Source organism: Pinus tabuliformis, chromosome 6, assembly GCF_031772625.1.
Source record: "Pinus tabuliformis cultivar Carrire ecotype Pingquan chromosome 6, CPIR1, whole genome shotgun sequence".
Taxonomy (NCBI): domain Eukaryota; kingdom Viridiplantae; phylum Streptophyta; class Pinopsida; order Pinales; family Pinaceae; genus Pinus; species Pinus tabuliformis.
The window spans coordinates 874,663,931-874,679,938 of NC_142292.1; the positions used below are offsets into that span (position 1 = coordinate 874,663,931).

The following is a 16,008-nucleotide window of genomic DNA, read 5'->3' on the forward strand; positions in this document are numbered from 1 at the left end:
TGCAGTTAAACCAGGTATATAACAAAAGATTTGGGGAACATTACCACTACCTGAGTTTCACCTCAGATCAAAGGGTACCAAAAATAATCAACTTGGCCAAATTACCAATATAGCTTGTACTGGACTCAATTTATAATAAAAACATCACACAATGCCAAAGTATAGAAAATAATTATCATGATGTATTTTGAGGAGCATAAAGGTAGGGGGGGTGCACCATACATATCATAAGGGCTGCAATCCAAAAGTAACATCAAGGAAAAGATACAAGATATATAACCCTACCTGTTCCAGCCATAGCAAGAACTCGAATCATTAAATAAAAACACTTGAATTTAAAAATAAAAATAAAAAGTACTTTGCTTTTGTCCAAAGCTGCAAAAAATGCTTTTGAATTACAGTTGCTAACATATATTCAAAATCCTGCAGTCTGAGCCTTCATCAAAATATACCAAGACTATATATTCTCAAACAATACTCAATAAGCAAATCATTGCTTGCCGATTTTAAAATTGCACTCAGTACAATGCCATGCAAAGCAAGGGAGTTCACCTCACATAAATAGATAAAAGCACATAATACTAAGCAACTGATGGTTTTGATCCAGTTGAAACATGGGATGCTCTCTTTTTTGCCAAACTCTCACTCCTGCGATCATGCTGCTCCTTCAACCTTGAAGCAAGGAGCTTTTGATATTCAGCTGCCTCGCTCTTGGCCTTAGAAATTCTTTTTTTCTTTTCTACAATTCTAGCACGCTTCCTTTGCAGAGTCAATGGTGTTACAAGCCTCTGAATCTTTGGAGCTTTTCTCCGTGTCTTACCTGAAAATAGAAAAATAAGAGAAAATGAATTCTTAGATGACATCATACTTACTGCTATTAAGATGCACTTATTCAATATAGGTGATGTTCCCAAAAGAAAAAAACTGTACAAAACAAATCAAATTAGGAGAAATTAACGCTAACATAAGGTATGATTGTAGACCTAATTTAGATTGAAAAGTTCGACAGTATGTTTTGACATATTTCCTAACATCATCCTCTTTGGAAAGATTGAACAATTTTTTGATTTTGGATGCCCTTTTAGGTCCCAGCGTCGTTGGTTTTTTAGTGTCTGTCAAACCCGGAAGATCATTTTCTCCTACAGATAGAAGGTCCACAAATTCATGCAAGAAATATAGGGGATCAAGAACTACAACATATCCACATCAATGAAATAAACAGATTCAGTAGTTACCCTTCTTAACAATGACCAGGTTCCAGACAAAAAGTTCAGGGCTAACAATGCATCCCCTAATATACTTTCGTCTCCTCTCACCATTACGCCTTCCATACCCACTAAAGCAGGGGGTGCCTGGAGAAAGAGAATAAATATTGATCTGAATAATCTACTAAATTGCTGGTATGAAACTATACGATAACATATCATACAAGAATAAAATTCTGAAGATTAATATTTTACCTCTGTGCAATAACAGGCGTACACGACCTGGAGTAAGAACTCCTTGTTTCATGGGAAAACCCTGCTTATCACATCCTCCCATAATTTTGAAGACATATCCCTTGAACTCCTAGAAGGTGACGGCACAACATATTACAACTAGTTACAAACTTTCCCAAACATGAGACAGTTACAGAAGGATAAAGATATATTAATCACAATAATAACAAAGTGATAAATTAACCCATACCTCTCCAAGGGCAACACCATTAACCCCCTGTGCAAGCCTCTTATCATAAAATGCACGAGTCTAGTTCACTTCAAATAACCAGCTCTATTACAACCCAATGGGGCATCAAAAAAAGCATAAGCTCACACTTGCTTTACTGGCATGGGTAGGCATGGGTCTGATCTGATTTCTACAACTCTGATCCATAGGTTCTCTCTCAGATATTTACAGCAATAAAGATCAGCTCTGGAAAACCCCTTGAAGCACAGATCATAGACACAAAAATCAGAGCGTGTAGATGAAACAGAAAGCCAAGGCACAAAACCTGCAACAGGACACGTGAGATCAGCTCCCAATCACCTCTAGGCTGCGATAGACCCGCATTTCTCATGGTGAAGACAAAAATAATAAGCAAACCTCCCCACTGCTGCAACAGAAAAATCATGACAGGGTTATTGCTTGAAAGATGGAGGAAAGGAAAGAAGTTAAGTCTCAAAATCATGAGCTGAGGTATTACCGGGCTTGGTGACCTTAGAGAACCATCCGGGAACCTGCATCTCAAATAAACTGAACTGGTTGCACAGCCTATATAATTTTGCCAAATTCAGAAACCCAGCAAAGCAAAATTTATTATGCCAATATCAAAAAAGAGAAAACAACAAAACAAAGCTAAGTAAAAACGTATTTCATGTATATGAATACCATAATTGGGATGGAGATTGAATAAGGATTCTTTGGGGTTTTGTGGGCTTCTTTTATCAACTTTTTGTTAGCCATTATAATCAGTAATATTATAATTGCAAATTGATTTTAATCACTACTATTGTAACTTCAAAACTTACTAATGCAACCTCTTGTATTACATAAAACCTAATCAAAATTTTGAATTAGCCCCATGTGACTGATGCATCAAAGGCTACTATGTCCTTTAGACATGTCCAAGGGTTGTCAGGAGGCAGAGAGTCCACATCACAAATATTCTCTATACCTATCAGCATCCACCATGTAATGCAGAGATTGATTGTACCTGCAACTATTGTGCCCACAAGCTGTGTACATCCACAAGTTAGCCCCTCCACTCAAATATAATTAATAAAAAATTCAACCCCATGAAAAAATGATACTTATGGTTTATAAATTATTTTATAAGATTGAACACTATAGAAGAAGTGAAAACTGAAAACTATAAGAGCCACACCTAAGCAACATACATGCAACGTGGAGGAATCTTCATGTAGTGCCCAAGCTTCAAGTCTACAAGAAAAGAAAGAGCATGTACTATACTAATCCTTCCATAAGTCTTGAAAAGGATATTGGCAATTGGTTTTCCAGGCAATAAGTACCCAATAATAAATTCCGCAACAACATTGTAACCTGGTTGTTGTTTTCACAACAATAGCAAATAAATTTCAGCACGAGCCTAGTTCACTTCAAATAACTAGCTCTATTACAACCCAATGGGGCATCAAAAAAAGCATAAGCTTACACTTGCTTTACTGGCATGGGTAGGCATGGGAAAGGTTTTGATGTACTGATTTCCTTTTATGTACTCTTGTAAGGCAAGATAACTGCATCTCTTCCAGTATCAATTTTGTTCAGAAACGAAAAAGGAAATAACATAAGCTCATTTTCTTTCAGTTTTAGAAAATTTTATTGATCTCTGGAAGTAGCATGGTTTTCTAGTGAGTACAAAATTCATTTTGTTGCCCCTATTCATAGGGATTTTCTAGGGAAATGGATAGTTCAATTGGGAGGAAGAAATATATAATGTGTGGGAAAACAAATAAAAGGTTATGAGAAATCTCACCTTCCATTGAAGAGTATAATATGGGCAAGTGTTGCAACAATAGCAAATAAATTTCACAAATACATTAAAAAAACATAAATTGTGTTTTAAGTTCAGAGTTGTGCTTTCAAAGTACAAGCCAAGATGTATTGTTATTAAGTACTCCTTGCTTTCTGCAGTTAAACTAGGTATATAAGAAAAGATTTTGGGGAACATTACCACTACTTGAGTTTCACCTCAGATCAAAGGGTACCAAAAATAATCAACTTGGCTAAATTACCAATATAGCTTGTGCTGGACTCAATTTATAATAAAAACATCACACAATGCCAAACTATAGAAAATAATTATCATGATGTATTTTGAGGAGCATAAAGGCAGGGGATGTGCACCATACATATCATAAGGGCTGCAATCCAAAAGTAACATCAAGGAAAAGATACAAGATATATAACCCTACCTGTTCCAGCCATAGCAAGAACTAGAATCATTAAATAAAAACACTTGAATTTAAAAATAAAAATAAAAAGTACTTTTCTTTTGTCCAAAGCTGCAAAAAATGCTTTTGAATTACAGTTGCTAACATATATTCAAAATCCTGCAGTCTGAGCCTTCATCAAAGTATACCAAGACTATATATTCTCAAACAATACTCAATAAGCAAATCATTGCTTGCCGATTTTAAAATTGCACTCAGTACAATGCCATGCAAAGCAAGGGAGTTCACCTCACATAAATAGATAAAAGCACATAATACTAAGCAACTGATGGTTTTGATCCAGTTGAAACATAGGATGCTCTCTTTTTTGCCAAACTCTCACTCCTGCAATCACGCTGCTCCTTCAACCTTGAAGCAAGGAGCTTTTGATATTCAGCAGCCTCACTCTTGGCCTTAGCAATTCTCTTTTTCTTTTCTGCAATTCTAGCACGCTTCCTTTGCAGAGTCAATGGTGTTACAAGCCTCTGAATCTTTGGAGCTTTGCTCCGTGTCTTACCTGAAAATAGAAAAATAAGAGAAAATGAATTCTTAGATGACATCATACTTACTGCTATTAAGTTGCACTTATTCAATATAGGTGATGTTCCCCCAAAAAAAAAATTGTACAAAACAAATCAAATTAGGAGAAATTAACGCTAACATAAGGTACAATTGTAGACCTGATTTAGACTGAAAAGTTCGATGGTATGTGTTGACATATTTTCTAACATCATCCTCTTTGGAAAGATTAAATAATTTTCTAATTTTGGATGCCCTTTTAGGTCCCTGCATCCTTGGTTTTTCAGTGTCCGTCAGACCCGGAAGATCATTTTCTCCTACAAACAGAAGGTCCACAAATTCATGCAAGTAATATAGGGGATCAAGAATTGCAACATATCCACATCAATGAAATAAACAGATTCAGTAGTTACCCTTCTTAACAATGACCAGGTTCAAGACAGAAAGATCAGGGCTAACAATGCATCCCCTAACAAACTTTTGTCTCCTCTCACCATTACGCCTTCCATACCCACTAAAGCAGGGGGTGCCCGGAGAAAGATAATAAATATTGATCCGAATAATCTACTAAATTGCTGGTATGAAACCATACGATAACATATCATACAAGAATAAAATTCTGAAGATTAATATTTTACCTCTGTGCAATAACAGGCGTACATGACCTGGAGTAAGAACTCCTTGTTTCATGGGAAAACCCTGCTTATCACATCCTCCCATAATTTTGAAGACATATCCCTTGAACTCCTAGAAGGTGACGGCACAACATATTACAACTAGTTACAAACTTTCCCAAACATGAGACAGTTACAGAAGGATAAATATATATTAATCACAATAATAACAAAATGATAAGTCAACCCATACCTCTCCAAGGGCATCACCATTAACCTCCTGTGCAAGCCTCTTATCACAAAATGCACAAGTCTAGTTCACTTCAAATAACTAGCTCTATTACAACCCAATGGGGCATCAAAAGAAGCATAAGCTCACACTTGATTTACTGGCATGGGTAGGCATGAATTTGATCTGATTTCTACAACGCTGATCCATAGATTATCGCTCAGATATTTATAGCAATAAAGATCAGCTCTGGAAAACCTCCTGAAGCACAGATCATAGACACAAAAATCAGAGCGTGTAGATGAAACAGAAAGCCAAGGCACAAAACCTGCAACAGGACACGTGAGATCAGCTCCCAATCACCTCCAGACTGTGATAGACCCGCATTTCTGATGGTGAAGACAAAAATAATAAGCAAACCTCCCTGCTGCTGCAACAGAAAAATCATGACAGGGTTACTGCTTGAAAGATGGAGGAAAGGAAAGAAGTTAAGTCTCAGAATCATGAGCTGAGGTATTACCAGGCTTGGTGACCTTAGAAAACCATCTGGGAACCTGCATCTCAAATAAACTGAATTGGTTTCACAGCCTATATAATTTTGCCAAATTCAGAAACCCAGCAAAGAAAAATTTATTATGCCAATATCAAAAAAGAGAAAACAACAGAACAAAGCTAACAGACACCCAAAATATAGCCATGCAATAGCCTAGAAAATACTGGACAATTTAATCTGGTCTAGAACTGTGCTTAAGACCATACATGCATAAGATCTCAAATCTGTCAGCAGCCAGTCTAGACCTTAGGCCATGGTGAGAATGCGGATGCATAATAAATATGGAGTCAATTTGATCCCTGAGCTTCTTCACAAAAGAAAAAACAAAAAAACATCTTAAGAGAGCTCATTGCCAGAGATCCATGGAAAACAAACCAGTGAAGACATTCTAATCCTATACGGATCTGATTGATGTCTTGTGACCAAAACCCAGATGCAAATCTATGCCTAAAACACCTAAAGTGATGCTAGAAAAACAAGAAAACGTCCAGGAACAAAATTGGATCGGGATATCACAGAAGAACCGCTTCGGAATCTCTGTGGGGGAAAAGTCATTTGCTTCAAGGGTCAAATAAGTTGGTCTTGGGATTTTATCAAAATCTCTATAGGATTCCTTGCAATGGTTTTTCCCTGCTCTCTGAGGCAGCAGTATAGTACTATCTACACATGGGTCTGATTTGATTTCTACAACTCTGATCCATAGGTTCTCGCTCAGATATTTACAGCAATAAAGATCAGCTCTGGAAAACCCCTGAAGCACAGATCATAGACACAAAAATAAGAGCGTGTAGATGAAACAGAAAGCCAAGGCACACAACTTATAACAAGACACTTGAGATCAGCTCCCAATAGGCATGTTATGTCGGTATTTCACCGTTAGGCTTAAATTCCATGGCAGCCATGAAATAGAAGCACCCAAATAGAAAATCAACCAAAAACACCACTGAGCAAACAAGATAGCAGGCATCCGCAAGGTAACAACCCATGAAAATCAACACATAAGCACTAAAAGTTCATAGAAACGTAGAAAATCATGAGGAAATCAATATGAAAGTTGGCCAAAAATTCACGATAACAAAAACCCATAAGGCAAATCGCTAAATAACCAACACCCACCTAGATCCGCAGGCCTAAAACCTTAAAAAAACAATTGCAAAAGACACACCAAATCCAAAGCAGAATCACCAAATCACCATTTACAGCCCGGAATCATTGAAGGCATGAAGTAATCACCATGCTATAAGCAGCCTTAGCTCCCAGCGATGGCGATGGGTGTGATGAAGCCCAAAATCTGTGCCTTGTCGCTGATTTTCGAGAGTAGATTAGCAATGCTAACTCTCATGTGTTGGAGGGCAATAGAAGCCCAGTAATCTTCAAATCTGCAACACCCACAAATATGCCTCAATTTCAACACAAACATGGGCAAAACAGGCACTGCCTGCAATGGAAAAATCTCATAGAACTTACGCGTGAGAACCAGAGGAGGCGATGGTGCAGAAGAATTGGAGACCGCGGCTGTTGAGTCCTTCATCTCGACATCTTGAGTAGCCATCCTGGGCTTGCTCATTAAACCTGAAATGGACCATTTTCGACTGTAAATATGTCGGGATTAATGGAGGCGAAATGGTGTTAACCCCGCACCCACCCTTACCTGAACGATTCTTTCCTTCGCAGCGAGGGAAACATAGAGCATCACAAGGATCAATGGTTCAAGTCTTTGTAATCATCTAACATCTAATCGTACGGTGTCCAAGGATGACAGGTAGGAAAAAAGGGGGATGGATTTCAGAGGGAAACGCCTTACGGCGTAATTACCGAAAGTATTATGTACAGGTGGGCTAACCGCTATATAGCATCGTTCTCCATAATCGAAATTGATCCAACAAACTATTTTCATGGATTTGTTCTGAAACCTAAAAAGGATTATTGGCACCATGCAGGCGGGCAATGGGTATTGTGGGTCTCCTCTATGGCATTTGGGTTTCTGAGATTAACAGTCCATACTTGAGGTGGGGTGTGAAAATCCCATAACTTCAAGTCATAGAGCTGTTGGCTCTGAGCACCATGGATCCCTTAATTATGAAAAGTATGGAGGCAAAGTTAGACAAACTACCCAGCAAAGAAAATTTTCAGGCTCCTGATCTGCGCAAAGCATTCCAAGTAAGTATGCTTTTCTACCCTTGGTACAGACTCCAGAGTAGAACATTGGAGATCCTCAATTTCAAATTTCAATCCCAATGATTTAAGTATTATTTACTGAACCGAGTAGAGAGAATTTCATACTAAACCCACCGCAGTAAATTTTACTTGAAGAAAATGCTGACCCTCCGACTGCTCTGTCTCTTTATATTGATATGGGAATCCCAATTTCTCTCACCTATTAATCTTGATATGCATGCAGAATTTATTCAAAGGCAGATCATTTAGAGAGTTTACCAGTGGAGCTTTGTCCGGGGCCATGGCTAAAACTGCAGTGGGTCCTTTGGAAACTATCCAGTAACTTTTCTTCATTCATTCTTCGTTTTATTCAGAGACAAGATGAAATGTTTTTAATCTTTTTATTGGAAATTTCAAGTTGCATTATGCAGACAGCATGGTGCTTACTCTATAAAGTCCAAGATCCTACTGGAAGTTACTGCTTAGTAATGGGAAAAATGGAAAGAAAAACTCTTTTCTTTTTTTTTCAATATCTATTATTCTTAGTATCCATTTGGGGGTTGGGGGTGATGGGAGGAGGGTTCGGTTCCAGACATTTTTTTTCTTCCTGTTCTTACTGTTTTTTAGGTCTTGGGCTTCCTGAAATTTATAAAGCCTTTTGTCTCTTATTCATTCCGATTGGTATGAAAGCCCATAGGCTTTGCGTCTCCCCAGGATGCAGAATGGTTAAGTTGGCTCACTAGTGAAAGCAATCAGTTTTTGCTACTCGAGTCAGTTCTGGAACATATATATTATTCGAGAGCGCAGTATCCTGCTTTAGTGCCTTTGTTCAGTTGATTAGGGTTGTTCAGTGTGTTTTGAATATGCCTGTGTAGGATCGATTGCCAATCTATTCAGCCTATTCTTTTGTGGGCTTTTCTACAGATTCTCAACCTTGATATTCAATCTCACTGACACTTGCTATGTTACTGGAGTTTGTCTCTGAATCTTTTGTTTGACTAGTTGGCTTAGTGGTTGGGACAGGATGCTGCCATGTAAACATCCCAGAATATAAATCCCAGCAGGTATAAAGTTTTTCTGTGTCTATGTGTGAGGGATGGTGTTTGACTACCTGGAATTGGTTTCCATCCATCAACAAAGGGGTTTAACACATGTCCAACAGGCCAAATTGGTCTAAGTGGGTGTTTAATAGGATACTTTATCCTTACTATAGTGACATATCCCTGTGATGAGATTTGGCTCCACATAAATATTTCCTCCTCTTTCAGTTAAATGATTATGTCTGCGAACATTCAACCCATTCACAAGAAAATAATCAATCATGCTGAAGAACTAGATGCTTATGTCCTCCGAATTCTTGATGCATTCTGTCTAGAGAAATGCTTTTATATTGATTTTTCAGGAGTGTTATGCTTCAAAAGGGTACTACACTCAAATGTAAGAGAATGACTTTACAATTCTTCTTTCAGACTTTAATCTGCTGAGTATCTACCACCTATCAAAAGGTGGAACACATGATGGCTTATGTTATTTGAATGCCCTCTTTGTGGAGGTGCATTGGCCCACAAGGGGCAAAGTTGCAAACATGTTACTTAAGAGAATAAAACCCTAACATGTCACTTAAAGAGAATAAAACCCTGAAAACCCTGATTGTGACCCTACTTTCACTGGCCTGATAAAGCCCAATCTGACCTTAACATTAGACAAAGAAAATGAGAATAATTAAATTCTCAAGTGTTGGGGTTCTTTAATGGATAGAGGAGGACTGGGTCCAGGGACGATACTAAGTGAGGATTTTTTTAGTGTATTCATCATTTGCAGGACTGAAAGCTCAGCTGTCCCCTCGAAGAATTCTAAGGGTTATATAAGTACCACCTTTCTTATGGAATACAACATGGATGTGCAATAGCTTTTTTTCTTTTTATAAATACAGCCAATTAGGTCTTTCAAAATTTGTCTTATGTGTTCAATTACTTATCTCTGAATTACCTTTCTAAACCATCTGGTTGTTTCTTACCGAATAATTCAGAGGTATGCATGTTTCATTATCTGAAGAAGAGATAGATGAGCTAGAGAAAGCTATTGTCCTGTCTCTGAAGTATGAACTGGAAATTTCAGTATCATATGAACTTGGTTTCAGTTATGTTTTTTATGCTGCTGGCTTAAGCCATTATGCTTGATGGAAAAGGAATCCAATGTATTTTGCAAATGTCTCCTCCAGGACAAGGATGATTGTAGGTGTTGGTTCAAAGAACATTGTTGGGAGTTTTAAAGAGGTGATGAAAGAACAAGGCTGGAAAGGGTTGTGGGCTGGCAATGGCATTAATCTACTTCGGATAGTTCCTACCCAAGCAATTGAGCTTTGCACATTTGAATCTACAAAACGATTTTTAACATCTGTCCAACACCACTAGGAGAACAATGGTTGTCCCAGAGTTCAAATTGTTGGGCGGACTCTAGATTTGCCAGTATCCTGGATTTCCCCAGTTGCTATAAGTGGTGCTGTTGCAGGTGTCACTGGCACATTGTCTTGCTATCCTTTGGAGGTCTTGAAGGTAGTTTTTTTGCTTCTGTAACTAGTAATGTTTTTATACAACTTTCTAGAAAGGTGCTTGAAATAGATATTCTACTAAGGATCCAAGTCACATTTCTAGATATATTGCATACTCAAGAAGGAATTTCTTTGGCAATCTGTGAGTCAACTCAGTAAAGGTCATTTCTTTCTTATCTTGCAAATCAGGACCATTTCACTGTGCATTCTGGAGTGTATCATAGCATCAAGCACGCTCTAAGGAAAATATCACAGGAAGAAGGTCTAGGAGCTTTATATGCAGGCCTTGTACCCACTATAATTGGTATGGTTCCCTACCATACATCTTATTATTTTGTATATGAGTCAACAAAGAGAGAATATTGCAGATCATGCAACAAGAAGTCTTTGGAGCGGGTAGAAGCACTTCTTATTGGAGCCTTTGGAGGTGGGTTCGCTTTCTAGCTTATGCCTACTTTAAACAGAATAAAACAAAGTAGTTAATTATTAATCCACATAAGATTTCCTCAGTTATTATTATGAAGTTCATTAATTTATTGTAAACCACTTAGTCCTGACTTCTTGTTTCTATATGGGCAGGGCTTACATCCAGTGCATTAAGCTTTCCACTGGAAGTAGCTCGCAAAAGACTCATGGTTGGCATGCTAAAAGGCAAGCAGCCAACAAACATGATTAACATTATTAAAACAATCATTGAGGAGGAAGGATTGAAAGGACTTTACAGGGGTTGGAGGCAACTTTAACATTATTAAAACAATCATTGAGGAGGAAGGATTGAAAGGACTTTACAGGGGTTGGAGTGCAAGTTGCCTCAAAGTTGTGCCGGCATCTGGCCTTTCTTGGATGTTTTATGAAGCATGGAAAGATGTTCTCCTAATCGAAGGGAGTCACATATAGATTGCAGAATATATCAGTACCTTTTTTTTGGTTCGACCCTATGGTGACGTGCAGCATAGTTTTGATCCAAGACCCATTGAAGCTCGATGAGAAATGTGCTAGGTTCTGATTTCATAGTTTTTAAGATCATGCTTTTTTGTTAGACCTTTTCATTAGGGATACACCTGGGAAGAGGAAATTCAAGTTTTGCTGAAAGGGAGATTCTGATCAAACTATGCTAAGGGATGTATGCCAGAGTTCTTATCTTGCATTGGCCATGAATATCCATTGAAAGAATCTGCGGTGGCTGGATGGATTTTAGTGGTGTTAACAATGAACATGTGCATACTGTGTCAGCGGCTGGTGTGCTAACTCTCGTGTGCCGGGGGGCACTAGAAGCCCAATAATCTTCAGATCTGCAACACCCACAAATATGCCTCAATTTCAACACAAACACGGGAAAAATAGGCACTACCTGCAATGGCAAAATCTCATAGAACTTACGCGTGAGAACCGGAGGAGGCGATGGCGCAAAAGAATTGGAGACCGCGGCTGTTGAGTCCTTCATCTCGACATCTTGAGTAGCCATCCTGGGCTTGCTCGTTAAACCTGAAATGGACCATTTTCGACTGTAAATATGTCAGGATTAATGGAGGCGAAACAGTGTTAACCCCGCACCCACCCTTACCTGAACGATTCTTTCCTTCGCAGCGAGGGAAACACAGAGCATCACAAGGATCGACGGTTCAAGTCTTTGTAATCGTCTAACATCTAATCATACGGTGTCCAAGGATGACAGGTAGGCAAAAAGGGGGATGGATTTCAGAGGGAAATGCCTTACGGCGTAATTAGTGGATAACATGTTGGACTAATTGAGTATACGCCCCTTGAATACTATCTTTGATACCAAGGGTAATCTTGAAGTGTAGGGCAGTAAATTTTCCCTAGAGCTAGCTAATAATCATCATAGGGTGGCTAATAATCATCATAGGGTGGCGGAAGGGTGGCCATATATATTTGGTGAGATAATGTTTATTACTGTGTTTCTTGTAGGATTATGTGTCCCACCACCGACTCTATATAATATTGATATACTTAAGATGAGCTACAAAGAAATATTATAGAAATATCCTGGTCAATTTCACTTTTCGTTGTGGAAGATGATAATCTCATTGAATGCGTCAACCTTTAGAGTGACAATTAAGATGAGCTACAAAGAAATATTGTAGAAATATCTTGGTCAATTTCACTTTCGGCCATGGAAGATGATAATCTCATTGAATGCGTCAACCTTTAGAGTGACAACAATGCATTTATTTTCTAGAATGTCGTCTTTTTTTTTCGACCAGTTTCTGTCGTTTCACATTTTATCATATCATTATATGCCATTATTGGTGGTTGGCTACTAATTCGACAGACTTATAATCTTCTAAGGTTATACATTTCCTTACAATCTCTGTTTTGTGAATTGGACTGGGAATTGGCATCAATTTAGTGCATCTTGCCACAATAAGGATAGATTTTATTTCCATAAAATGCCCTTGTGTCTCCATAGAATATTTTACTCGCAATAACTAAATGAAGCTATTAATGTTCTCTCAAGTAGTGTCAATACCAATCGAGACATGTGGGGATAACCATACGGGAAAGTTAGTAACATGCTCTAGCTTAGCCATTATCCTTTTGAGGAAGTTGCCTCCAGAAAATACGATGCATGCGAGGATTAATGAAGCTTATTTAGAAGCATCCGAATCATTAATGTTATAAAGCTACACTGGTAGTTGTGATGGCCAGTGGTAGAATGACAGCTCAGGAAATGGGAAAAAAAATTCTGGTGGAGATAAATAGTCTTAATGAAGAATTCCTAGACGAAAAGTTTCAATGGCGGCGGCTTATCCTTTAAAAATGAAAATTAACCGTAATCACAAAGATAGTGTCTTTGTTGGTGTACATGCACTTAGACTAGCTGTGTTGGTGTACATGCACCTAGATTAGCTCCAATTAACTTATTGCTTGCATGTGGCACATGTACACATTAACATAAGATAAAGCACACTTAGCTTTAGTTAGCTTTAGTTATTGCATGTACAACTAAGCTTAACTTAGTTGCTTTTATGTATTTATTCTAAAACTAATATGGTAGAATCAATTTTTATTCTTTTCTCAATTCTTGCTTGCTTCCTTCCTTCTCTTGCAAGCTTGTTTATTGTTTTGCAGATCTAGATCTGTGTATCTCAAAAATCTTACATGGTATCAGAGCACAGGGATGTGTAATCAGTGCACAAGCAATTTTATTTGCAAGTTCAGAAGATTGAAGCAACAACAAAGAATGGAGTCTAAATTGGAGTTTCCACAATCGGCAATTCTCACTCCATATAATTATTTCGAATGGAAGCCAAAGATTCAACTTCATCTCAGAAGTAGAGGCTTATTTCGAATAACCATGGAAACGGAAGTTGAACCAACATCGGCAATGGAGAAAACAAGATATTTCAATCGCATGGACGAGGCCTCCGGCATCCTATGTTTATCTATTTCTCCGGAACTGCTATTTCATGTTGAATCATGTTCAACTCCAAATGAAGTATGGAAAATTTTGGAAGGATTGTTTGGAAAATAGGATGAAATGCAAGGTCACATTCTCGAAAATGAGTTAAACTCATTAGATCCGAGAAACTTTGAGAACATTCAAGATTTTTTCACAAGGTATAAAGCCTTGTTGGTTCAGCTGAAAGGATGCGGGATCGACAAATCCAAGCAAGAAAATCAGTTGATTCTTTCCATTTTATCAAAACTTGGTCCAGAGTATGCAGTATTCGTCTCTACATTCCACACAGTCAGATCTGCAACTGGTGCAACTTGGAAGATGCCCTCACTGGATTCTTTTATTCAGTCTTTGATGCATGAGCAAGATAAGCTCATCAAAATGGGCACACTTAAAAATTCCAAAGCGCATGCACTTACTGTGCATGCAAAAGGAAAGGCAAATTCCAAAGACCATCAGAAAGGAAAAGGGAAGAAGGATCCTGATCCAAGAAAGGGAGGACATCCCAAACCCCTTGATGGATCATCTGGCTCAAAGGAAAGGAAAGGAACGAAAGGGCAATCAATGTGCAATTATTGCCACCGTGGTTTTCATCCTGAATCTGCATGCATGAAGAAGACTATAGATCTTATGGCGCAGACACTCCAGCAACACAATCTTGGAGACCACATTCCTGAGAATGCTAAGAAGAAGTCTGGAGAAAAAGCACCAGATCCAAGAGGTAACGGGCATGCTTTGATTGCTCTTCATTCTGCACCACAAGAATGGATCATCGATTCAGGAGCTTCACATCATATGGCTTCTTCAAAGGAATCCTTTTCTTCTCTACATGCATACTCAGGTCCTCCCATTCTCATGGGGGATAATTCTGCAGTTGCAGCAACTGGACAAGGAAGAGTGCGATTCGAAGATGGAAGTTTTGAAAATGTCTTGCATATTCCAAGGCTTTTTGTGAATCTTCTCTCAGTGTATCAGATGACACACATAGGCAGCGGAAGGAAAGTGGAATTTACCCCAGATTCCATGAGCATTTATGACATGCAAAACAATTTGAAGATTACATCTGGCAAGGTAAATGATCAATCTCGTCTGTATACATTTTCTGATTTTGTTCCTCAATCAGATTCTATTTTGCTACTTACACATGCAAATGAAGAAAGTAGGATTTGGCACGAGAGATTTTGGCACTTGAATTTCAGATATATGCAACAGCTTAGTAAGCAAGGGATGGTCAAAGGATTGCCAACCATTGAATTTTCAAATGGTGTTTGTAATGGATATGCTCTTGGAAAGCATCCACAAGAAAAATTCGAGAAGGGGCATGCATGGAGAGCCTCTTCACCTTTGGAACTTGTACACAATGATCTCATGGGTCCATTTCCGGTGCTTTCAATGAGCAAAGCAAGATATGCGTTGTCATTTATAGATGATTACATGAGATTCACTTGGGTTTACTTCTTGAAACTCAAGTCTGAAGTTTTTCAACATCTAAAGATTTTCAAAGCGCATGTGGAAAATCATTCTGGAAAACGCATCAAAATACTCCGCACAGATAATGGGACGGAATATGTCAACAAAGATATCAAGAATCTTTGTGATGAAGCAGGCATACAGTTGCAGCATACAGTTCCTTACACTCCACAGCAAAATGGCGTGGCTGAAAGGAGAGATCGATCTTTGAAAGAGATGGCTAATTGCATGTTGCATGCAAGATCTCTTCCGTCGAAATTGTGGGCCGAAGCTATTAATTGTGCCTCATACATCCAGAATAGATCTCCTCATAAATCTGTTACTGGAAAAACACCTTTTGAGGCTTGGACTGGCATGCAACCTAAAGTTAGTCATTTCTGCATTTTTGGATCTCGAGCATGGGCCCGCATTCCTCCAGAGAAGAGAAAGGCTTTGGAGCCTCAAATCAAAGCATGCATGTTTGTTGGATATTCTGATGAAGTCAAAGGGTACAGATTTCTTGATATCCACAATGAAGAGCTCTTTATTGAAAGGAGTGTAAAGTTTGACGAAGATATTTCGC

At 38.4% G+C, this 16,008-nt stretch overlaps 3 protein-coding genes and 1 pseudogene across 5 annotated transcripts in view; 2 read left to right on the top strand and 2 right to left on the bottom strand.

Annotated features, from left to right (window-relative positions):
* LOC149261662 (MADS-box protein CMB1-like) overlaps nucleotides 1–16,008 on the top strand; it is a 340,779-nt gene that overhangs the window by 317,914 nt on the left and 6,857 nt on the right. The window lies entirely within an intron of this gene.
* LOC149261663 (small ribosomal subunit protein eS6-like) lies at nucleotides 386–1,900 on the bottom strand. The gene is made up of 5 exons (XM_089382146.1): nucleotides 1,690–1,900; nucleotides 1,461–1,569; nucleotides 1,236–1,352; nucleotides 984–1,139; nucleotides 386–820 (listed from the first exon to the last, which is right to left on the bottom strand). Exons 2-5 carry the CDS (start codon nucleotides 1,540–1,542, stop codon nucleotides 582–584), a joined length of 594 nt encoding a protein of 197 aa, XP_089238272.1. The 5' UTR covers nucleotides 1,543–1,569; nucleotides 1,690–1,900; the 3' UTR covers nucleotides 386–581.
* Nucleotides 3,944–5,368, bottom strand: LOC149261664 (small ribosomal subunit protein eS6-like). Its single transcript, XM_089382148.1, has 5 exons — nucleotides 5,319–5,368; nucleotides 5,092–5,198; nucleotides 4,865–4,983; nucleotides 4,613–4,768; nucleotides 3,944–4,449 (listed from the first exon to the last, which is right to left on the bottom strand). The coding sequence occupies exons 2-5, from the start codon at nucleotides 5,169–5,171 to the stop codon at nucleotides 4,211–4,213; spliced, it is 594 nt and encodes a 197-aa protein (XP_089238274.1). The 5' UTR covers nucleotides 5,172–5,198; nucleotides 5,319–5,368; the 3' UTR covers nucleotides 3,944–4,210.
* LOC149261665 (putative mitochondrial adenine nucleotide transporter BTL1) lies at nucleotides 7,676–11,793 on the top strand (annotated as a pseudogene).